This window comes from Mustela erminea, chromosome 16 (genome assembly GCF_009829155.1).
Source record: "Mustela erminea isolate mMusErm1 chromosome 16, mMusErm1.Pri, whole genome shotgun sequence".
Lineage (NCBI taxonomy): Eukaryota > Metazoa > Chordata > Mammalia > Carnivora > Mustelidae > Mustela > Mustela erminea.
This window is the reverse complement of record NC_045629.1, coordinates 25,785,186-25,810,757: the sequence shown is the minus strand read 5'-3', so window position 1 is coordinate 25,810,757 and position 25,572 is coordinate 25,785,186. Positions and strand designations below refer to the sequence as shown.

General features: G+C 36.5%; 1 protein-coding gene across 13 annotated transcripts in view; it reads left to right on the top strand.

Moving 5' to 3' along the window:
- Positions 1-25,572, top strand: part of STAU2 (staufen double-stranded RNA binding protein 2) — a 327,264-nt gene that overhangs the window by 48,638 nt on the left and 253,054 nt on the right. For all 13 annotated transcript variants that reach the window (XM_032316746.1, XM_032316751.1, XM_032316745.1 and 10 more), the window contains 2 exons: positions 14,504-14,663; positions 23,906-24,041. In XM_032316746.1, the coding sequence (XP_032172637.1) occupies positions 14,504-14,663; positions 23,906-24,041 (296 nt within the window). The remainder of the gene's footprint in view (positions 1-14,503; positions 14,664-23,905; positions 24,042-25,572) is intronic.

The following is a 25,572-nucleotide window of genomic DNA, read 5'->3' as shown; positions in this document are numbered from 1 at the left end:
AGCTAACCCATGTCACCTCACAGTAATCATTTGTTGACCTTTGGGTGATTCCATCACATTTCTCATGCCTCACTTTTACTCTGACTCATCATGTTTTAATTTTCGATGATTTCACTAAGTAGATGATTGTTCCAACATGCTGACATTTCAGTCATTGTACTTTTGTTATCTTGCTCCCTCTCCTCTAGCTGCTCATTCCTGTGCTATTTTTGACTTTATCATAACCAGTAACTGCAAGACCCTCCATAGTCTTAATCTCAAGCATTCATCTCTGTCTGACACCTCCTAACTTTCTAGTTCATTCCCTCTATTTAATTTTAGTACGTCTTCCATACCACAAATCTATTGATTCTACCACCCTTTTACTACCTCTCACTCCCCTCAGTCCTCATATGGTTCTTACCCAGCTTAAATTCCCTATGCTTTGTATGTACACTCAGCAGTCTTCCCCTTGGTTAGCACTTGCTAAGTATCACTTATTTTCTTGGGAGATTAACCAGTTACAGACAATCAACATATTTATGTACGTATATATGTTTGTATGTTATATGTACACATACTTAAAAGTAGTGGTTCTCAACCTTGGTTGTTCATTGAAATCACCAAGGAAGCCTTAAACAACACTTATGCATGAGTCTTACCCTCAGAAATTCTAATTTGATTGGTCTTGGATGAAGCCCAGACACTGGGATTATTTTTAAGCTCTCAGATGACTCAAATGTGCATCCACAGTTGAAAAACACAAGATAAACGTCTTCAAAGTGGTGTAGAATTATCTTTTCGTACATACTTGTTGGTGGGAAGTAGTGATCTTTCTTCTTTCCTCCACTGAGTCTTACAGAATCTGAACAACTTAACACAACTTTTAACATGTGACTATTAAATAACAAATTGTAATGTTTTCCTTGCCCCCTTTTGTTTATCTGCTCACTTTCAAGTTGAACGCTGAAGTAATTTGGTATCACTTATATTAGCGTGAGTTATTGTGACATTGCTTTACCTCCTAGGTACCTAAATATAGTTCATTTTTTTTTTTCTTACGGGTTGTCATTGTGACTTTTTCAAAATTGTAAAGAAAGCTATTACAATATAAAGTATTAGGAAGAGAACCAGAAAGAAGACAAAATGTATTTTCTTCTGTTCCTCTATTTCCCAATTTTGAGAAGTTTTCGGTATGCATGAATCAGTGTTAAGAAAGCTCCAGTAGCTGCACTCTGAGGTTTACTTTGGAATAGGTTTCACTGAGGGAGGCAGTATCACCCAGTGACCTTGAAGCCAAGTAGTCTTTTTTTTTAATTTATTTACTTTTATGCTAGCTAGATTTGTCAAGCTTGATCTTTGTTCTACATTATCCAGCTTATGTGGCCTTGAACAAGTGATTTAGAGTTTCAGTTTTCTCATCTGTAATTTGAGAAATATGGTATCTGTTCTAGTGTAGTGTAATGGAATGATGGTTTGTAAATTCTTAGCAACTATGTTGATGGTGGGGGTACTCAGATAATTATGTCAATGCTTGTTAGTAGAATATAGGATTAAAAAGATCCTTGGCAAAATATCTATTGATATTGATATTTCCTATATCATAGGCACTTTTCCTTAGTCAGATCTTCCTACTTTGGTGTCTTCTCTGATGTCTCTCTTTGATTATTGTGGGTACAAGTCCCTTATTAGATATATGTTTGGAAATTATTTCCTCCTACTCTGTGGCTTATCTTTTCTTTTTTTAAACAGCATCTTTAGAGAGCAGTACTTGTTAATTTTGATGAATTCCAGTTTATCCATTTGTTCCCTGTACTTTTGGTATCATGTCTAAGACATCTTTGCCTTCTATAAGATCATAAGATTTTCTCCTATGTTTTTTTCCTAGATACTTTATTGCTTTAGCTCTTACATTTAGATCTAACTGCCATTTTGTGTTAATTTTTGTATGTCATGTGAGATGTAGCAAGGCTTATTTATTTTTTTGCAAATAGATGTCCAGTTGTTGAAGAGATTATCCTTTCTTCACAGCGTTGCTGTGCATCTTTGTCAAAAATTAGCTGTCCATGTATGTGTTCATTTCTGGAGTTTTTTCTATTCTGTTGATTTATTTTCTCATCTTTATGCAGAGGCTGTGCTGTTTGGTTTGCAGTAGCTTTATAATTCTTGAAATCTGGGAGTAGTAGCCTATTAATTTTGTTCTTTTTCAGATTGTTCCTTTGCATTTTTATATGAATTTAAAATCAGCTTGTCTTTTCTATAAAACACCCTGCTGGGATTTTGAATAGAACTGCTGTGACTCTATAGCTCAGTTTGGGGCAAATTGACATGGAAAGAAAATTGAGTCTTCCAACACACCAACAAAATATCTCTCATTTATTTAGATATTATTTAATTTCTCTCAACAATATTTGTAGTTTTTGGTAGTCAAGTATTTTACATCTTTAGACTTATCCCTAAGTATATCATTTATTTTTTTTAAGAGTTTATTTATTTATTTTTTTAGTTTGTTAGAGAAAGAGCGCAAAAGCAGGGGGAGTGTCTAGCAGAGGGAGAAGCAGGCTCCCTGCTGAGCAAGAATGTGGGACTTGATCCCAGGACCTTGGGATCATGACCTGAGCAAAAAGCAGATGTTTAGCCGACTGAGCCACCCAGATGTCCCAGTATTTCATATTTTTGATGCTATTGCCTGTGGTCACGTTTTTTAAAATTTAGTTTCTTGTTCTTATTGATTATTGCTCTTGTATAAAAATACAGCAATTTTTGTGTATTGATGCAGTGTTCTGAAATCTTGCTAAACTCATTTATCAGTTCGAGTTGCTTTTTAAAAAATTCCTTTTTAGATTTTTTTTTGGGTTCCACATGTCATCTTTTTAAAAAGATTTTATTTATTTACTTGACAGATAGAGATCACAAGTAGGCAGAGAGGCAGGCAGAGAGAAAGAGAGAGAGGAGGAGGAAGCAGGCTCCCCGCTGAGCAGAGAGCCCCATGCGGGGCTCAATCCTAGGACCCTGGGATCATGACCTGAGCCAAAGGCAGAGGCTTTAACCCACTGAGCCACCCAGGTGCCCCCACATGTCATTTTTAAATAAAGATGTTTTGAATAAATTTTTATTTTATTTTCTTATTTTTAAAGATTTTATTTATTTATTTTAGAGAGAAAGAGGCAGAGATATTGAGAGAGAGTATGAATGGGGAGGAGAGGGAGAAGCAGGCTCCCTGACTTGGGGCTCAATCCCAGGACCCTGGGATCATGACCTAGCTGAAGGCAGATATTTAACTGATTGAGTGACCCAGGCCCTCATGAAGACAGTTTTTAATCCTACTTTCCAATCTTAATGTCTTATTTATTTCTCTTGGTAATTGCATTGGTAGAACTTACAGTGCAATGTTGAATAGAAGTGATGACAGCAGACAGCTCTCAATTTATTCCTGATCTTATGGGCAGTCATTTCAGTTTCCCCCCATTAATTGTCATGTTAGATGTATCTTTTCTGTAGATGCCTTTTATCAGACTGAAGAAATTCCTTTCTACTTAACATTTACTGAGAGTTTTTAACATGAAGAGATGTTGATTTTTGTCATGTGGTTCTACATTGATTGAGATGGTAATATATGGTTTTTCTGTTTTTTGATCTCAATATTTTGAATTATGTTGATTGACTCTCAAATGCAGACTCTACCCTTGCATTTCTGGGATAAAACACTTTCTTGTAATGTATTAGCTCATTTCCATATTGATGGATCCCATTTAATGTATTTTTGAAGCTTTTATTTAAATTCCAGTTGGTTAACATAAAATGTAATATTAGTTTCAGGTGTAAACTATAGTGATTCAGCACTCTGTATGGCACCTGGTGCTCATCACAACAAGTGTAGTCCTTAGTCCCCATCACCTGTTCTACCCATCTTTCCACTTACTTTCCCTCTGGTAACCATCAGTTTGTTTTCTATAGTTAAGGTCTGTTTTGGTTTGCCTTCCTCTTTCTCCCCCCTCACCTTTGTTTTGTTTCTTAAATTCCACATGAGTGAAATCATAAAGTATTTGTCTTTTTCTGACTGACTTTGCTTAGGATTATGCTCTGTAGTTCCATCCATGTCATTACAAATGGCAAGATTTCATTCTTTTTTTTTATGGCTGAATACTATTCCATTTGTGTGTGTGTGTGTGCGCACACACACACACAAGCCCGCACAAGCGCGCACACACACACACATCTATCTCCCACATCTTCATTATCCATTATCAGTCAGTGAACATTTGGCTTCTTTCCATAATTTAGCTTTTGTAGATAATGCTGCTATAAACACTGGGGTGTATGTATCCCTTTGAATTAGTATTTTTGTATCCTTTGGGTAAATACCTAGTTGTGCAGTTGCCAGATTATAGGGTACTTCTATATTTAACTTTTTGAGGAACCAACATACAGTTTTCCAGAGTGGCTGCACCAGTTTGCATTCCCACCAACAGTGTAAGAGCAATCCCCTTTCTCTGCATCCTCTCCAACAGCTGTTATTTTCTGTGTTGTTCATTTTAGCCATTCTGACTGCTATGAGGTGATTATCTCGTTGTGGTTTTGACTTGTATTTCCCTGATGATTAGTGACATTGAGCATCTTTTTAGGTATCTGTTGGCCACCTGTATGTCTTCCTTGAAAAAATGTTTATTCATGTTTTTTTTGCCCATTTTTAATGGATTATTTGTTTTTTGGGTATTGAGTTTTATATATTTATATATTTTGGATCTCTCTGTATCTATTTATGTATTTTGGATACTGATCCTTAATTAGATATGTCATTTGCAGGTATCTTCTCCCATTCCATAGGTTGACTTTTATTTTCGTTGATTCTTTCTTTTGCTCTGCGGAAGCTTTTTATTTTGATGAAGTCTCAGTAGTTTATTTTTGCTCTTGTTTCCCTTGCCTTAGGAGGTAATCTCTATAGTAGAGAGTTGCAATGGTTGATGTCAAGGAAGTTACTGCCTTGTTCTGCTTTTGGATTTTAATGGTTTCATGTCTCACAGTTAGATCCTTCATCCATTTTTTTTTTTTTTTTTTTTTTTTAAATATTTTATTTATTTATTTGACAGAGAGAGATCACAAGTAGATAGAGAGGCAGGCAGAGAGAGAGAGAGAGAGAGGGAAGCAGGCTCCCTGCTGAGCAGAGAGCCCGATGCGGGCCTCGATCCCAGGACCCTGAGATCATGACCTGAGCCAAAGGCAGCGGCTTAACCCACTGAGCCACCCAGGCGCCCTCCTTCATCCATTTTGAATTTATTTTTGTGTGTAGCATAAGAAAGTGGTCCAGTTTCATTCTTTTGCATGTTGCTGACCAGTTTCCCAACACCATTTGTTGAAGAGATGGACTTTTTCCCATTGGATATTCTTTCCTGCTTTGTTGAAGATTAATTGACCTTATAAGTTGTGGGTCCATTTCTGGGTTTTCTATTCTGTTCTGCTGATCTACGTGTCTGTTTTTATGCAGTACCATACTGTCTTGATCAATACAGCTTTGTAATACAACTGGCAGTCTGGAATTGTGATGCCTCCAGCTTTGCATTTCTTTTTCAAGATGGCTTTGGCTTTTTGGGGTTCACACAAATTTTGGGATTGTTTGTTCTCACTCTGTGAAAAAACACTTATGGTATTTTGATAGGGATTGCAATAGATGTGTAGATTGCTTGGGGTAGTATAAACATTTTAATAGTATTTGTTCTTCCAGTCCATGAACAAGGAATGTTTTTCCATTTCTTTGTGTCCTCTTCAATTTCATCAGTGTTTTACAGTTTTCAGTGTTGTATAGATCTTCTACCTCTTTGGTTAGTTTTATTCCTAGGTATCTTATGGTTTTTGGTGCAATTGTAAATGTGATTGTTTCCTTAATTTCTTTTTCAGCTTCATTGGTGTATAGAAATGCAGCAGATTTCTGTACACTGATTTTGTATCATGTGATTTTACTGAATTTGTGTATCAGTTTTAGCAATTTTGTGGTGAAGTCTTTTGGGGTTTCTACTTAGAGTGTCTTATCATCTGCAAATAGTAGAAGTTTGACTCCTTACTTTCTGATTTTCATACCTTTTATTTCTTTTTGTTGTCTGATTGCTGTGGCTAGGACTTTCAGTACTACGTTAAATAATAGTGGTGAGAGTGGATATTCCCATCTTCTTCCTGACCATAGAGGAAATACTCACAGTTTTTCCCCGCTGAGGATGATATTAGCTGTGAGTTTTTAAAATATGGCCTTTTTAATGATGTTGAGGTATGTTCCCTCAAAACCTGCTTTGTTGAGTGTTTTTATCATGAATGGATGTTGTACTTTATCAAATGCTTTTTCTGCTTCTATTGAAAGGATTACCTGGTTCTTATCTTTTCTTTTATTGATATGGTATATCACATTGATTAATTTGTAAATACTGAACCACCCTGCAAACAGAAATATATCCCACTTGAACATTGTGAATGATTTTAATATACTGTTGGATTTGATTTGCTAGTATTTTATTGAGAATTTTTGCATCTGTGTTCATCAGTGATATTGGCCTGTAGTTCTCTTTTTTAGTGGAGTCTTGTTTTGGTATCAGTGTAATGCTGGCCTTATACAATGAATTTGGAAGTATTCCTCCCATTCTATTTTTTGGTATTAACTTTTCTTTAAAATGTTTGGTAGAGGGGTGCCTGGGTGGCTCAGTCATTAAGTATCTGCTTTTGGCTCAGGTCATGATCTCAGGGTCCTGGGATCAAAGCCCACATGGGGCTCCCTGCTCAGCGGGAAGCCTGCTTCTCCCTCTTCCACTCCCCCTGCTTGTGCTCCCTCTCTCTGCTTTCTCTCTCTCTCTCTCTCTCTGTGTCAAATAAAGAAATAAAATCTTTAAAAAAAAATTTGGTAGAATTTATCTGTGAAACCATCTGGCCCTGGACTTTCATTTTTATTTATATATTTATTTACTAATTATTTTTATTAACATATGTATTATTTGCCCCGGGGGTACCGGTCCGTGAATTGTCAGGCTTACCCACTTCACAGCACTCACCATTTCACATACCCTCCCCAATGTCCATAACCCAAACACCCTCTCCATACCTCCCCGCCCCCCTGCCCCCCCAGTCCCCGGGCAACCCTCAGTTTGTTTTGTGAGATTAAGAGTCTTATGGTTTGTCTCCCTCCCGATCCCATCTTGTTTCATTTTTTCCTTTCCTACCCTCCAAACCCCCAACTCTGCCTCGCAAATTAGACTTTCATTTTTGGGGAGATTTTTGATTACTGATTTAATTTCTTTGGTTGTTATTGGTCTGTTCAAAATTTCTATTTCTTCCTCTTTGTTTTGGTAGCTTATATATTTATATTTATCCATTTCTTCCAGGTTGTCCAATTTGTTGGTATATAGTTTTTCATAATACTAATAATTGTTTGTATTTCTGTGGTGGTGTTCATGATTTCTTTTCTCTCATTTGTGATTTTATTTATTTGGGTCTTTTTTTCTTTTCATTGAGTCTGGCTCAGGATTTATCAATTTTATTAATTTTTTCAAAGAACCAGCTCCTGGTTTCATCTGTTCTGTTCTTTTAGTTTCTTCATTCTTTACTTTTGCTCTAAACTTTATTATTTCCCTTTTTCTGCTGGCTTTGGGCTTCATTTGTTGTCCTTTTTCTAGCTTCTTTAGGTGTAAAGTTAGGTTGTGTATTTGAGATTTTTCTTGCTTCTTGAGGTAGGCCTGTATTGCTATATATCTCCCTCCTAGGACTCCCCCCCTTTTTTTTTTTTTTTTTTTTTTTTTGGGAGAGAGAGAGATCACAAGTAGGCAGAGAGGCAGGCAGAGAGAGGTGGGGGTCGGGGAAGCAGGCTCCCTGCTGAGCAGAGAGCCCAATGTGGGGCTCGATCCCAGGACCTTGAGATCATGACCTGAGCCGAAGGCAGAGGCTTTAACCCACTGAGCCACCCAGGTGCCCCTCCTAGGACTCCTTTTGCTGCATCCCAGATGTTTTGGTTCATTGTGTTTTCATTTTCATTCGTTTTCTATGTATTTTTTAATTTCTTCTTTGATTTCGTGGTTGACACATTCATTGTTTAGAAGCATGTTGTTTAACCTCCTTGTATTTGTGGTCTTTCCAAATTTTTTCTTGTGGTTGACTTTAAGTTTCATAGCTTTGTGGTCAGAAAATATGAATGGTATGATCCCAGTCTTTTTGTACTTGTTGCGGCCTGTTTTTTGATTCAGTATGTGGTCTGTACTGGGGCATGTCCCATGTGCACTTGCAAAGGGTGTGTATTCTGTTTCTTTAGGATGGAGTGTTCTAAATATACCTGTGAAGTCCATCTGTTTCAGTGTGTCATTCAAAGCCCTTGTTTCCTTGTTGATCTTCTGCTTAGATGATCTATGTAGTGCTGTAAGTGGGTATTAAAGTCCCCTACTATTATTGTAGTATTATCAAGGATTTCCTTAATGTTTGTTATTAATTGTTTTATGTATTTGGGTACTCCCATGTTGTGGGCATAAAAACTTACAGTTGTTAGATTTTTCTTATTGGATGGTATCTTTTATTATGATATAGGGATCCTCTTCATCTCCTGTTACAGTCTTGGGTTTAAAATCTTGTTTGTGGGGCGCCTGGGTGGCTCAGTGGGTTAAAGCCTCTGCTTTCGGCTCAGGTCATAATCCCAGGGTCCTGGGGTCGAGCCCCGCATCGGGCTCTCTGCTCAGCAGGGAGCCTGCTTCCCCCTCTCTCTCTGCCTGCCTCTCTGCCTACTTGTGATCTCTGTCTGTCAAATAAATAAATAAAATCTTAAAAAAAAAAAATCTTGTTTGTATGATGAAAGTATTACTACTCCAGCTTTCTTTTGACATCCATTTGCATGATAAATGTTTCTTCATCCGCTCACTTTCAATCTGCATGTGTCTTTAGGTCTAAAATGAGTCTTGTAGGTAACGTATAGATGACTCTTGTTTTCTTACCCATTCTGACACTTTATCTATTTTGATTGGAGAATTTAGTCCATTTACCTTCAGAGTAATTATTGATAATATATTTGTGACATTTTTCAAAAAAGATTTTATTTATTTATTAGAGAAAGAAAGAGGGACAGAGAGAGCACAAGTTGGGGGAGCGACAGGCAGAGGGAGAGGGGAAAGCAGGCTCCCCGCTGAGTAGGGAACCTGATGCAGGGCTCGATTCCAGGACTCTAGGATCATGACCCTAGCTGAAGACAGACGCTTAACTGACTGAGCCACCCAGGAGCCCCTGTAGTGCCATTTTATTACTTGTTTTGTCATTGTTTCTGGAGATTTTCTGTGTTCTTTTTTTGTCTTTGTCACTTCTGGTCTTTTCTTTCCACTCAGAGAGTTCCCTTTAATATTGCTTGCAGGGCTGGTTGAGTGGGCATGGACTCCTTAAGTTTTTGTTGGTCTGGGAAACTCTTTGTCTCTCCTTCTATTCTGAATGATAGCCTTGTTGGATAGATAGAGTGTTCTTGGCTGCAGATTTTTCCCATTTAGCATGTTGAGTATATCATGCCACTTTCTTCTGGCTTGCCACATTTCTGTTGAGAGATCTGGGGCTAGCCTTATGGGTCTTTCCTTTGTACCATATCTTCTTTCTCCATTCATCAGATGATGGACGCTTTGGTTGTTTCCATAATTGGCTGTTACAGATAATGCTACTGTAAACATTAGATTACATATGTCTTTCTGAATTAGTGTTTTTGTATTCTTTGGGTAAATACAAAATGGATCATAGGGTAGTTCTATTTTTAACTGTTTGAGGAACCTCTATACTGTTTTCCAGAGTAGCTGTGCCAGTTTGCATTCCTTGATTTTAATATTTTGTGGAGGATTTTTACATCTGTCTTTATCAGAGATCTTGCTCTGTAGTTTTGATTTATATTGTTTTCCCTAATAATACCTTACTCTTTTTTGGGGAAGACTTTATATGAACTGGTATTATTTCTTCCTACAATATTTAGTAGAATTTATCATTGAGACCATCTGGGCCTGGAGTTTTCTTTGAGGAAAGAATTTAAACTACAGATTCAATTTCTTTAACATTTACAGGACTATTTGGATTACTTATTTCTTCTTGAATGAGCTTTAGTAATTGTGTCTTTCACAGAATTTAAGTTGTTGAGTTTATTGGTTTAAAGTTGTTAAAAATACTTCCTTGTTATCTTTTTAATACTTTAGGAATCTGGAGTGATGTTGCTTCTCTCATTTCCTGATATTAGTGATTTATGTCCCTTTTTTCCCCAAGATTAGTCTGGCTATAGGTTTACCAATTTTATTAATCTCTGCGAAGAATCAACACTTTGTTTTATTGATCTATTTGGTTTTATTTCTATTTGGTTTTATTTTCTGTTTCATTGTTTACTTTTATCTTTAATACTTTTTTTTCTCTTAACTTCAGTTTTTTTTTTTTTTAATTAAATTTATTTATTTGTTAGAGAGCGTGCACATGCATGTGTGGAGGGTAGGGGCAGAGAGAGAATCCAAGCAGACTCCTCACTAAGCACAGAACCCGGCATGGGGCTTAGTCCCACAACCCTGAGACTTGAGCCGAAATCAAGAGTCAGATACTTAACTGCCTGAGCCCCTGTAATGTCAGATTTGATTTGCTCTTCTTTTTCTAGTTTCTTAAGATTGAAGCTAAAGTTAACTTGAGACCTTAGTTTTCTAGAATAGGCATTTAGTTCTAGAGATTTCCTCTTAGAACTATTTTAATGTAATCTTATAAGAAGTAGTATTTTCATTTTTATTCAGTTTTAAAACCTTCTAATTTCCATTTTGATTTAATCTTTTACCTATGCGTTATTTAGAAATATATTACTTAGTTTCTAAATGTTTGGAGATTTTCTAGAGATTTTTCTGTTATTAGTTTCTAACTTAATTCCATTGTGATCAGAGAACATACTTTGCTTCATTGAATCCTTTGAATTTATTGAGACTTGTTTTATGGTCTAGAATATCTTCTTTCTTCGTGAATGTTTTGTGAGAAATTGAGAGCAGATGTATTTTCTGCTCTTTTTGGGTAGAGAGTTCTAAAAATGCCCATCAGGTTTTGTTGGTTTATAGTATGTTCATTTCTACTATATTCTTTGTGATTGCCTATTAATTGCTATGTCACCTATTAAGGGGACATTGTATTTCTGATGTAAGTTGTGGATTTTTTCTTACTTCTCTTTGTAGTTCCATTTATTTTTGCTTCATATATTTTGAAGCTGTGTTATTAGTTAATAAATGTTCTGGATTGTTATGTCTTCTTCATTAATCGATCCCTTTATCCTTGACAAATTACCTTTGTTATCATTGGTATTAATCTTTACTCTGAAATCTACTTTGTTTGATATTAATATAGTCATCTAACTTTTCATTGACTTATGTTAGCACGATACATTCTTTCTGTCATCTTTATAGCTGAAATGCATTACTTGTAGGAAGCATGTAGTTGGATTTTGCTTTTTTTAAAGATTTTATTTATTGTAGAGAGAGAGAGAGTGAGCACACAAGAAGGGCAGAGGGCCAGTGGGGGAGGGAGAAACAGACTTCCTGCCTAGCTTGGAACCCAATGCTAGGCTTAATCTCAGACCCCAGGATCATGACCTGAGCTGAAGGCAGATGCTTAACTGACTGAGCCAACCAGGCACCCCAGATTTTGCTTTTTCTTTTTTTAATCAAATTTTACAATCTCTGCCTTTTAAGTGGCAGCATTTACCTCCTTTTGTTTTAATTTTCACAATTCTTTTTTTTTTTTTTGTAAGATTTTATTTATTTATTTGACAGAGAGTAAGTAGGTAGAGAGGCAGGGAGAGAGAGAGGGGGAAGCAGGCTCCCCGCTGAGCTGAGAGCCTGATGTGGGGCTCGATCCCAGGACCCCGAGATCATGACCTGAGCTGAATGCAGAGACTTTAACCCACTGAGCCACCCAGGCACCCCAATTTTCACAACAATTCTGTGTGTTCTTTTTAGTCCCAGTTTATTAAAGAAATAAGGAAACAGAAAGAATAGGTAACTGTCCTAACTTTGCACATAATAAATGATAAACCTACCACTTAAACTCATAAATGAGTCCTAGCATTTCTTTTCTTTTTTTTTTTTTTTTAAAGATTTTATTTATTTATTTGTCATAGAGAGAGATGCGAGAGCAAGCACAGGCAGACAGAGTGGCAGGCAGAGGCAGAGGGAGAAGCAGGCTCCCCGCCAAGCAAGGAGCCCGATATGGGACTCGATCCCAGGACGCTGGGATCATGACCTGAGCCGAAGGCAGCCGCTTAACCAACTGAGCCACCCAGGCGTCCCTGAGTCCTAGCATTTCTTATTTAAATTATTAGATTTGTATTGTAGTGGGATTCTTTTTGTTTTCTCCAGTTTTATTGAGATATAATTGACATAAAATATTGTATTAGTTTTAGGTGTACAATAAGCTAGTGGGATCCTTTAGAGAAGTTTCAGAAAAGCAGAGGTTTGACTTAGATACATTTGTATTTTATAGAATGTTCATGTTGGTGGTGGTCACAAGGATAGTTTGAATGGGAATGTCTTACATTAAGGGAATGGTGTTAGAATGGTCTTACAGTAATTTAGGGGAGAGAGGTTGATATTCCTTGCTAAGACACTGGTGAAGAGCATAAAGAGAGGAGGCCAGATCTGAAAAATATTTTTGAAGTTGAATCAGCAGCTTGATAACTGGATGCAGGTGAGAATGGAGAGAGAAATGGAGACAAGGAAGACCTCTTGAAGGTGTATGGCCTGTGAGCCTAGGAAAATAGTGACATCTAGAGGATTAGGAAGCAGTAAAGGTTAAATCATATGGATTAATCATGGGAAAAACCAGAAAAATCTAGATTATGGTATATTCTTTTGTTGTGTTTTTTTTTTTTCCCCTTTCATGACATTGACATTTTTTAAGAGTTTAGGCCAGTTGTCTTACAGAATATACTATAATCTAGCTTGTCTAATTCTCTTCCTGTGATTAGATTCAGGTTAAGCATTTTTGGCCAAGAATACTAAATGCTTCTCATTGGGTCATATCAGGAGGTACATGGTATTAGTGTGTATGATTATTGATGATGCTAACTTTAATCAGTTGGTTAAGGTATGTTCTACGTGATCTCCTTCCTGCAAATATACATTTATTTCTTTTTAATTAAAAAAATTTAAATTCAATTAAAAATATCTTTTTAATTAAAAGTATCTTGGGGTTAATATTTTGACCCCAAGAATTAAAGAATTAAATTTAATTCTAAATTAAGAATTTAGAATTGTGAGAAAGAATACATCATCATGGGGGTTCCTGGGGGCTCAGCCCATTAAGCGTCTGCTTTGGCTTGGGTCATGGTCTCAGGGTCCCCCAGGTTCAGCAGGGAGTCTGCTTGTCCCCTCTGCTCCTCTCTGCACTCATCCTAGCATTTTCTCTCTCTCTCTTTGTCAAATCCTAAAAACAAAAACAAAAACAAACTTAATACTGAAACACCCAGGAAGGAAAAAAAAAACAAATTTAGGAGTTGAGTTTACTCCACTCATGAGGGCAGCACGGCATGCTGTGACCTTGGTTGGTGTCCAAATAGCCAGAAGTTGAATCAGTTACGAGCTATAGGACTGTGGGCAAATTCATTCTCTCTAAGCCTGTTCCCTTATCTCTGCATGAAATGGAGAGCGGTTCTTTCATGGGGCTGTCTCGAGAGTCAAGCAAAAATTAATTAATTAAAAGTATCTTGGGGTTAATATTTTGTATTCCTACAAAGTAGTAGGCTTTCTATGGAAAACAGCAGATTGTGTAGTCTGTAACTTGATCCTCAATATTAGAAGGTGAACGATAGGTTTTGAACTCTCATGGAAATAATGGTGTGAATGGAATATTTAGATGATATAGGAAAGGGTGGTAATGAAATGAAGATGGACAAAAAGAACTTTTGTACCACACCAAGTGGGACCATTGAAAGATTTTTAACCTGAGGTTGGTTGAGGTGATACAGTTTGATTTGAGGAGTTTTGTTTGTTTGTTTGTTTTTAGAGAGAGAGCTTTGAGAAATATTTGTGAGGTTAAAATTAACAGAATTTGGTGACTGGTTAAATGTTGATTGTGGAGGATTGAGAGTTTCCTGGTGACATAATATTTAGAAGGATTTCCTGACTCTTTGACTAGATTGTACTAAGTATGACATTTAAGGTATTAGATTTTATAAGTATTACAGAGGCAGGGCCTTGTGGATTCTCTTAGTTTCTCATCTTCCTTTTCTTATTCTGCTTTTATGATGGCTATTTGAATGACATTAACAATTCGTTCTATTTAGGGAAGTGATTTCTTCTTGCTCACTTGTTCACTTAGTGCTGCTCCTATGCCTTTCCATGGATAGAACAGGATCTGGTACAGTCTCTTAAAATGATTTCACTAGGTGGAATAATATTTTTGTGCAAGTAATTTGTAAGGTCACCCCTAGCTCTAAAATTTGATTCTATGGTATATCTGTTTTTCTCTCAGACAGCATATTTTATTTCCTGAAAAATTTAATATTTTCTGTCTCTTTATGTTTTTGAAGATGTTCTCAGTGCAACTGAGTCTTGGTGAGCAGACATGGGAATCCGAAGGGAGCAGTATAAAGAAGGCCCAACAAGCTGTTGCTAACAAAGCTTTGACTGAATCAACACTTCCCAAACCAGTTCAGAAACCACCCAAAAGTAATGTTAATAATAACCCAGGTATGGCACTTACTTGTTTCCTTCTGTTGTGTTGTTGTGTTCTATATGTGCTGTTCTCTGTATTTTTCTTTATAGCAGGCCATTTGTATAGTCAAGAGGTATTAATAGCTCACACACACAAAACAACTGAATAGTAATTGAAGGTGAGAGAATGAGGAAGGTAATTATAATTATTTTAAAAATTTGCTTTGTTAATACTCTAAAGATGCATTATTTACTTTTTAAATGTTGCAAAAATACATTTGGATACAAAGAACAGAAAGTATGATTGAGTTTTTTTTTTTAAGGTTTTTAATTTTAATTCCAGTATAGTTAACATACAGTGTTATGTTAGTTACAGATGTACAATGTAGTGACTCAAAAAGTCTACACATTACTCAGTGCTCATCCTGATAAATATACTCTTTAATTCCTGTTACCTATTTCCCCCATCCCCCCACTCACCTCTCCTCTGATGACCATCATTTTGTTCTCTGTAGTTAAGAGTCCATTTCTTGGTTTGTCTCTCTCTCTTTTATTTCCTTTGTTCATTTGTTTTGTATCTTACATTCACATATGAGTGAAATCATACAGTATTTGTCTTTCTCAAACTGACTTATTTCAATTAGCCTAATACTGTCTTGCCCCATCCAAGTCATTGCAAATGGTAAGATTTTATTCTTTTTTATGGCTAAGTAATATTCCTATGTTCCGATACGTATCTATCTATCTATCTATCTATCTATCTCCTGCCTCTTCTTTATCCATTCATCTATGGATTGACATAGATGCTTGTCTATGCTTGGGCTGCTTCCACAAGTTGGTCATTGTAAATAATGCTGCAATGCCTGAGTTTTTTATGAAATAAAGATAGAGGGGGCACCTGGGTGGCTCAGTTGGTTAAGAGGCTGCCTTCGGCTCAGGTCACAATCCCGGGGTCCTGAGATCAAGCTCTGCATCAGGCTCCCTGCTCAGCAGAGAGTCTGCTGCTCTCTCTCCCTCTGCCCACTGCTCCTCTGACTTGTGCTTTCTCTCTGTCAAATCAATAAATAAAATCTTTTAAAAAAAGAAATGATTAATCTCTTTTTTTATATAACATATAAAAATGTACAGTTTAATAATTAAAAATAGTTATTCTTTACTTTGGCTTAATAAAAAATTATACAGTTAGGCCTAAGCATCTTATTTTGCTTGTTGGTGTAGAAATGGTTGATAGAACCGCTCAAATTTAGAATACTTTTGGAAGTTTATTAAGAAACCCACAAATCCAAAAAAAAACCACCTGTGTGTGATATAATGCTAAGTAAACAAGTTTTCCAATTTTTATCTCCTAAGAATAATTTTAAAGAGTTGTGGGACGCCTGGGTGGCTCAGTTGGTTAAGCAGCTGCCTTCGGCTCAGGTCATGATCCCAGCGTCCTGGGATCGAGTCCCGCATCGGGCTCCTTGCTCCGCAGGGACCCTGCTTCTCCCTCTGACTCTGCCTTCCACTCTGTCTGCCTGTGCTCGCTCTCGCTCGCTCTCTCTCTGACAAATAAATAAATAAAATCTTTAAAAAAAAAAAAAAAAGAATAATTTTAAAGAGTTGTTCCAGTTGCATGTAATACCAACAACATTGTGCATCCAGTCATCTGTTTGGAAGAGACAAACCTATAGCAGACATAATGCATGAATTGATAACATCAAGTTAATAAAGTTCCATAAGTTTAGTACTAACTCTACCTCCATTTACTCATTAATTTATTAATTTAAGAGTTTACCTTCTAACAAATAATACTTTTGGTATTTTTGTGATGGAGTAAAAAAAAACTTTTTCCTGCCACAAATAACTCTGTATATTTAATTAGAGTCCATATGCTCCTGCTTATAATCATCTAATGCTTCTTTCTTTCTCATGTGGCATATGCTAAGTAGACGTAGTCTATTCTTTCAAGGACAGCTTTTTCCAAAATTGCATGAATTTCCTATTACTCCTTTTGCTTCTGTTCAACTGATTGTAGTATTTATTAAGGAAGTTTAAATAAGCAAAATATTACTACGACAAAGAAAAACACCCATTCTAGTCACTTGAAGTTGGTAAGAGACGGTCTGCTTTTATAATTTTTAAAAATCTCTTTAGATTACTGATTGATCATTAGTACCACACTGCTGTCTCTATGTATTAAGCACTTGCTTTTATATATTTAAGAGATATAAAACATTGTCCTTTTCTGTGAAAATTTTACACTTGTATGCATAAAGCACATAATTTAATGGTAAAGATTAAGTACCAAGTGAATAATAACACTCACCAGTATTATAAGTAATGATAGACATGGATGGGAGTACTTGAGGGAAGATAACGTCCTTGAATGGAGAGTAGGCAGGTATAGAGTTGAGGAAAGAATATGCTAGGCAGAAGGTGAGGAGAGGCATTGAAAATAGGATTGTGGATGATAGTTTTGGTTAAAAAAAAAAATTGGGGGGAGTGGTTTTAATTACAGTGGGTAAGTGACTAGGAAGAGATGAGACTGGAGATACAGTAGGGATGAATTGTGATGGACTTGAATACCAGGTTTAGGAGATCAGATTTTATCTGTAGTTTAGGCAACTATTGTTCACAAGCCAGTGGATGATGTGTTTACAACAGCATTTTAGGAAATTCAGTTTATATGTGGCTTGAAGATGGAAAATACTAAAAGCAAGATCAGTTAGGAAACCATTGCCATAGTTTATGGGTAAAGAAAAGAAAAGAAACTCCCGTGCATTGAGTACTATATGCTCCCTGCTCTATCTATGAGAGCTTTGGGAATGGCAGTGGGAATGGAACAGAAGGACCAGTGTTGTTGATCCAGTGGTTGAAGCCATAATAGAGAGTGAGCTGTTCGGAGCATATAGTGTGAAGCAGGAGCAGTGTGTGCCCATCTCTGCATCAGGTCCACTTTAGAGGATTATAATGGGAGGTAAACCAGCAAGGGAGTCAGGGGAAGGAAATAGGAGAGTCTGAAAGACCAGTGGAGATGAGTTTCTGCTGTTGAGTGCTGCAGTGAGCTGAGAAAATGAGTAGCTTTTTGAAGGTAAAGTTACATGCACAAATTATAATTGTAAAGCCTTCATGGTTTTTTGCACTCTGAACACTTTACCAGTACCACAGGCTTTATCAGTACTCCAGAAGCTTCCCTCATACCCCCTTCAAGTGGTCATACAACTCCAAAGGAAGCCCCTATTCTGTTTGTCGGTCTTAAATTCATTGTGCCTGCTTGTTAGAATCATGCACTGTACTCTTTTGTGATAGCTTCTTTTTCTCAGTGTTAAATCTATGAGATCCATCCATGTTGTATTTAACAGTATATAGTATTTAATTGCTATACAGTAGCCATTTCATGAATATACCACAATTTATTTATTCATTGTGCTATTGATGGACATTTAGATTGTTTCCAGTTTTGGGTTCTTAGAAGTAAAACTCCTGTGATCAGTCTTATACGTATACATCTTTGTTGGGAATGTACCTAATATAGGAACTGTTGGGTCGTGGGTTATGCATGTGTTCATGCAAATCAGAATAAGGATTAAGACCTAAAGTCAGTGAGCATACATGAGACAGGTATCATAGCTGCTGTTCTTACATCACAGTCTTTTATTCCTAGACCTATTGGGAAAGGTAAGAAAACTATTGAGCCATCTTTAGACACAGTGTAAGGAAACTATCATAGTTTTGACCAGTTTGAATAGTGAATTAGAACAGCAATTATGAAATGAGAATTTCCTTGGACATTCAGCTGGAAAAACTTTGACGTTTCTCTCACCTATAAGCCAACTGCTGTAAACTGTGAACATACCATTTTTAAGCAATTTGGAGGCCCAAGCATTTAGCTTGCTACTTAACTCAACATTAAATTTTATTATTTGCTTTTGCCCTGTTTGTTCACCATTGTGTTAAAGTATCTTTTATTTTTTTATTTTTATTTTTATTTTTTATAGATTTCATTTATTTATTTGAGAAAGAGAGCGAGAGAGAACATGAGAGGGGAGAAGGTCAGAGGGATAAGCAGACTCCCCGCAGAGCTGGGAGCCCGATGCGGGACTCGATCCCGGGACTCCGGGATCATGACCTGAGCTGAAAGCAGTGGCCCAATCAGCCAAGCCACCCAGGCGCCCTCTTTTATTTTTTTAATTTCAACAATGAAATGGTCAGGATGACAAAACAGAAACAAAAATGAAAATCAAAACCAAAAAAACCACCCAAACGTTCATGAGATGTACGGCCAGCATGTAGTCGCAGCTACTTAGGAGGCAGAGGCAGGAAGGTCAGTTGGTCCAGACGTCCTGGGCTGCAGTACGCCATGCTGATGGAGTGTCTGCACTAAGTTCAGCACTGATACGGTGACCTTGGGAACAGGGGCCACCAGGTTTCCTAAAGCGTGGTGAACCAGCCCAGGTTGGAAATAGAACACATCGGAGTAGTGGGATTGTGCTTATGAATAGCCACTGCACTCCAACGTGGGCAACAGAGCAAAACCCCCCTCTCTTTTTGCCCCGTCCCAATTTAGGGAATCCTGTCTCCAAAAAAATAAATAAATAAAATAAAATAAAATAAAATAAAATGTTTTCCCTATTCCAAGTTCATACCTGAAAAAAATACACACATATTAAATGCATACATAATACATCATGTCAAAGTATAATTTTCCTTTCCTACTAGCAATTTGTGAGAGCTCTCTACATCTTGTCAACATTTGGTCTCTTCAGCTTTAAAAATTTTAGCTGTTCTTCTGCGTGTATGGTAATAATTCAGTGTTGTTTTAATTTTCATTTCCTTAAAAACTAATGAGGATGAGCACCTTTTCATATGGTTTTTGGTATTGAGACCTCTGTTGTAGAGTGCCAGTTGATATAATTTTCCCATTTTAAAAAAACCTGTGGTCCCATTCCCCTTAGTATTTCGGTGTATTGTTACCGAATACATGGCCATTCTCCTGTCAGGAAGTTAACATTGATCTGGTATTATCATGTATCACAAAGACTCCATTCTTCCTTCATTGGCTGTCCCAGTAATATCCTTTGTAGGTCCAGGATCTAATTGGGGTCATGTATTTATCATTTCTTTTCATTCTTCTTCAATTTGGAATAGTTCCTCGGAGTTCTTGTCTTTTATGACCATGACATTTTTTGAATAGTACAGGCCACATCATTTGTAGACTGCCCCTCAATTGAGTTTATCTGGAGTTGCCTCATGACTTTATGCATTTTTAGCATTAATGTCCCAGTGTTGTGGGCTTATTAGTTCACTGTTACCTATCAGGATAAACCTGATACTGATTTGTCCCAGTAGCGATGACTTTTGTCACTTGGTGAAGAGTATGTTTGTTAGGCTTCTCTACTGTAAAGTTAATTAGTAAGTATGTTTTCTTATTAAATAATAAGGAACTAATAAGTATTTTCTGAGGAGAAACTTTGGGACTATATAAACATTCTGTTCCTCGTGAAACTTACTTTCACCTACCAGATTTGGCATTTACTAACGATTCTTTTCCGAATCAGTAATACTCTGAAGAGTGCCACAGGGTGATTGATTGATTGATTTATGTGGCTTAAAACAACAGAAACTTATTTTCTCTTAAAGTGTGATGTTTTGATTCCAGTTTTTTTTTTGTTTTTGTTTTTTGTTAAAGCTTTATTAGTTGGCATTCTACCCTAGAATTTTCTCTTTCCCCTCATTTTTTTTTTTGTTTGTTTATTTCTATCACTATAGACTCTTGGATTCCTGTTTTACTTACAGGTTTATAATCTATCATTATTTATTTCGATTCTCAATTTGTCACAGACTTGACCAGGGGTATGGTTCCAGTTGACTTTAGTGTCTTCTACTGTTTTCATCATTCTTGAGCACTGGCTCAGTAAGATGTTCCAAGGTCATCTCATATGTTCCTTATCCTGGCCCTGGCACCAGCCATTTCTTTAAGGAGCCTTGGTTGGTTAATCAATCAGTTCATTCTTTGAACAAATATATACTGAGTGACTGCTGTATTCCAGGGACTATTCTAACTGCTTACAAAGCTGTTTCCTTGAGTGTTAGCAATATGTAGCTCCTTGAAAACCAGCTGTTGCATTTCTCTTTCACCTTCCACATAATGGGAATCCACAGTAGTTACGTATGTTTGTGTATATAACCAGTTAGCCTTGTTATATTTATCACTGATAAATACAGAAGTTTCCTTTAATCTACCAAAAAAGCACCAGAGACAGATTCTATGTTGACGGTGTCAGCTTTGACGCCTGAGGATGCTGTGTCGTGATCCTCTTTATGCAACGTGGCTCCTGCCCGCACCTGCTGGAGTGGTACTTAGCGTTACTTGCAGGCTCTCATAGTTGGAAGTTACTCTCTAAGTGTTTACCGTGGACACCTTATTGTGTAAGTAGAGAGGCTGTGCACACGCCGTGGTGGCAAACTAGTTCTTTCTGAAACAGGTGGAGATACTTGGCTCCCAGAGTCGAAACCTCTTCAGCACAGTTCACACTTGTCTGCTGCTTCTCCATCTCCCTCACGAAGATCAGCTAGCGTTTCTGTGGAGAACATAGACTGCAGCCTTACTTTCAAATGAGGAATTTATATGAAATCATTAATTTAAATGATATGAATACAATCCTTTTACCTAGCTTAAAACTCTGTTTTGGTATAGTATATCCTACCAGGGCATTAAAATCACCTCACTGATGATTTTTAGACACATTAGTTTCCTGTTTATTGCCCTACTTAAAGGATGAGGTCTTTAAAACTTTTTTACCTTTTCTTTTTTTTCTCCATTTGAACTTCTAGCTATTTGTGTCTGTATGATTGTTGCAGAGTAGAATGCAGAATGACATAAATCTTAACAGCTAACTAACATGTTAATTATTAAACTGCAATCTATATGAAATAAGAAAAACTTAAACTTCTTAAAAAGATATAGACTGCTCTTTGGTGTTAGATCTCTAGAAGACTGTTAGACAGTTTCTAATAAAGCTAACCATAAACAGACTCTGTGATCTAGTAGCAGTTCTGCTGCTAGAGACATGCCTAAGAGAACTGAGTGTGTTTATCTGCTTAAACACTGTGACTTTAGACTTAATTGCTCCCAACTGGAAACAACTCGATGTCCCATCAACAGCAGAATATATAAACTGGGGGCGCCTGGGTGGCTCAGTGGGGTAAGCCGCTGCCTTCAGCTCAGGTCATGATCTCAGGGTCCTGGGATCGAGTCCCACATCGGGCTCTCTGCTCAGCGGGGGGCCTGCTTCCCTTCCTCTCTCTGCCTGCTTCTCTGTCTACTTGTAATCTCTGTCTGTCAAATAAATAAATAAAATCTTAAAAAAAAAAAGAATATATAAACTGATGTATCCATTCAGTAGACTCCTATTCAGTGATTTTAAAAAAAATGTTTACAGTACTGAAATATTTAACAAAATTGTTATATTGAGTGAAAGAAGCAAGATAGAATAGTACATATTCAGGTTTGAAGAACAGGCAAAACTCTGATGACTGAAGTCGGATTAGGTAACCTGGGGAGGGGTGTATTGACTGGAAATAGCCATGGTGGAACTTTCTGGGTGATGAAAACATTCATATCTGAATGGTGGTCCCTGAGTGTTTACAATATGTAATGATTTGTAGATTTGTATGCTTAAGGTTTGTGCATTTTACTTATCCCTCAGTAAAATACTATAGGAAAGAAAGAGAAGATAATCCCTTTATTCGTGACTTTCTCTTCCTCTGCCCTGAGTGTTGGTATTAAATTAGGGGTTTGGACTAATTGGACTTACTATTCAGTACGTTAACATTCTTTTCTTTTCTTTCTTTCTTTCTTTTTTTTTTTTTTAAAAGATTTTATTTATTTATTTATCAGAGAGAGTGAGCATAGGCAGTCAAAGTGGCAGGCAGAGGCAGAGGGAGAAGCAGGCTCCCTGTTGAGCAAGGAGCCCGATGTGGGGCTCCATCCCAGGATGCTGGGATCATGACCTGAGCCGAAGGCAGCTGCTTAACCAACTGAGCCACCCAGGCGTCTCTTAACATTCTTTTCTTATGCATATCTTTTTTCTTTTCCACCTCCTTTGTCGTTCTACTGCTTTTTGTTTTTCCCCTTAACCTTGGTTTAGTTCCTGTTCTTATTACACTCTTTAGTGGTTTCACATAAATTCTTTGAAACTGGGACACAAAGTGAACAGTTACTGACTCTTGATGGATAGCTTAAGGATGTGGCTGCTGGTTGTGCTTTGTGTCAGGTTCCACCACCCCCCGCGGGTGCTTTCTGCCAGTCCCAGTTTCTCTGCTGCAATGAGGGAACCTGTTTTTGTATGTGATGAATGGAGTCTTAAATGTTTGTTGCAAAAGGCATAATTCCAACAAAATAGTACAGGATTTACACTGAAAAAAATAAATTTTACTTTCTATAAAAACTTCAGATTCTTTTGTTATGAACAGAATTCATTTGTTACGAACATTATTTGTTATATGGAACATAATGTTTTACTAAATAACCTCTTTTGATACTCAAAATAACGTGATGTAATAATTTACTGTGTGTATTACAGTATTTCAGCCTTTTACAAAAGTAGAGCGAATAAGGTGTTGAACATCTTCATACCCATCATTGCCTTCACCAGTTACCCACTTGTGGTGGCGAGTCTTCTCATGTCTCTCCTCTGAATTATTTTCAAAGAAACCTCAGATGTATCACTTCGTCTGTAAATGCTTCAGTATCTATCTTTAAATATTATTTCCAGAAAGTGTTAGTAGATTTACTTTGTTCTGTTGTTGGTTATAGAAAAAATTCAAAATGTATTTTCATGAGATAAGTCTAAGAATTACTGATGACCCTGTATTCATTGCTAATTTCAGTTGCTTGATTAGCAAAATATAAAACTATTCACAGATGATAATGTTTTTAATGATTAAATAACTGGGTTATTCCTGGGGTGAATAATACTGATGTTCAATAGTTTCTTTATAGTATCCAAATTAAGCAATCTGTGAATCTTGTGTTCCCTTTGTTTTGAAACAGTTTGACTTTCAAGTTGAATTTTTGGTCGTGAATATACAAAAAATGTTGCAAAAACTCCAGAGAGATTTCATTAGAAACAATTTTCCTGTTTATGTAGTTTGTCTATACACCCCTGAGAAAATCATACGGACAGGCCATCAACTCCCACCTTCTTTCATGGTAATTACATGTAATGTAAGTATGGCTTGTGTGATTTATTATGGAAATATTTCACTTGTGTGCTTTCAATATTTCTTTTAAACAGGTAGTATAACTCCAACTGTGGAACTGAATGGGCTTGCTATGAAAAGGGGAGAGCCTGCCATCTACAGGCCATTAGATCCAAAGCCTTTCCCAAATTATAGAGCTAATTACAACTTTCGGGGCATGTACAATCAGAGGTTTGTATATCTTCTTTGGTTTTGTTCTTTTTATTATTTTTCACATATTGTAAAAGTTTCTGAAACTCAAGGACTATTTTTGGTGTAAGGAATATTTACCTTGGGCATTTTGCATGGAGTTTAGATAAGTCTAGGATCAAAAGGAATATTTAAAGTAATACATTAAAAAAAATAACTGGTTTTCAGGAACTAGTTTTTATTGAGGCCTGTGAGCCCTATATTTGTTGCAGGCAGGACCATGTTTTAAAATAATGCCACGATATAGTGCTGACTTCTCAGTTGACTTGCTCGTTTATTTACCAAGAAAATACTTAGCTTAATTAGTGGTTTTCTTTATTTTTCCAAATACATTGCAGACATGAGTATTTTTAATGTATAGGAAGTTTGTTGGAAGGATTTACTAAGTCTTTCTACACATTGCATAATTTTGTGATAGTTACAGGTGTAACAGGATTTTCCTTTACGGGCAAGGCAGAATTTTTTCAAAAAGTTAGTTTTTTTCCTGATCATTTATAAAAGTCATGTAACTCATTGTGGAGAATGTGGAAAATGCAAAATGTTAAAAAGCAAATATAAATAACTTGTAATTCCAGAATTAAATACTTTTAATATTTTGATGTATTTTACACTTTTTAAAATTCTTTGAACATATAGTTGGCCAAAGTGAAGTTATCTTTCTATTCAATTTTTACATTACTATATGGAGGTATATTATGTGAATGGCAAAATGCACAGATCTTAAATGTACATTGTGATGACTATAATTTTTATATATATATATATGTATCTATACTTGATCGCTTTTTATATGTTTGTGTCCTTACGTGATGACCACCCCAGTCAAGGTTCTGCATGTTTCTGTTACCGTGAAAATTTCCTCAGAGCTGTTTGCACTCATTATACCTCCTCCTAGGAGGAACTGTTGTTCTTTCACCATAGATCAGTTTTGCACGTTATTGAACTTCTTATGAATAGAGTCATACAGTATGTACTCTTCTGTGTCTGGATTTTTTCACTTCATGTGATGGTTTTCTTGTTTGTGTTTGTTTTTTGTTTTTTTTGAGATTCATTCTTGTTGCTTATATCTGGATTTTGCCCTTTTCTAATCTAAATAGTGTTCTTTTGCATGATACATCCCAATCTGTTCATTTCTTATATATATACAATATTGTACCCTCTTTTAATTTGATACAGTGATCATTTTTCATATTTTTTAAAAGTTTATTTTTTTTTTTAGTAATCTCTACACCGAACATGGAGCTCAAACTTAATGACCCCGAAATCGAGTTGCATGCTCTTCTGTCTAAGCCAGCCGGCTGCCTCTGTTTTTCATATTTTTAAGTGATTTTTGAAAAACATTTTCAATGACTATACAATGCTTCATTTGGCAGGGTATACTTTACAAGGATACAAACAGGTATAAACAAAGAATACTTGATAAGTATATAAACAAAATGTACCTGTTTTGATCATCTTAGTTGTCCCCCTTTTTTGACAATTATAAATAATGTTCAACAATCTTTGCATACAA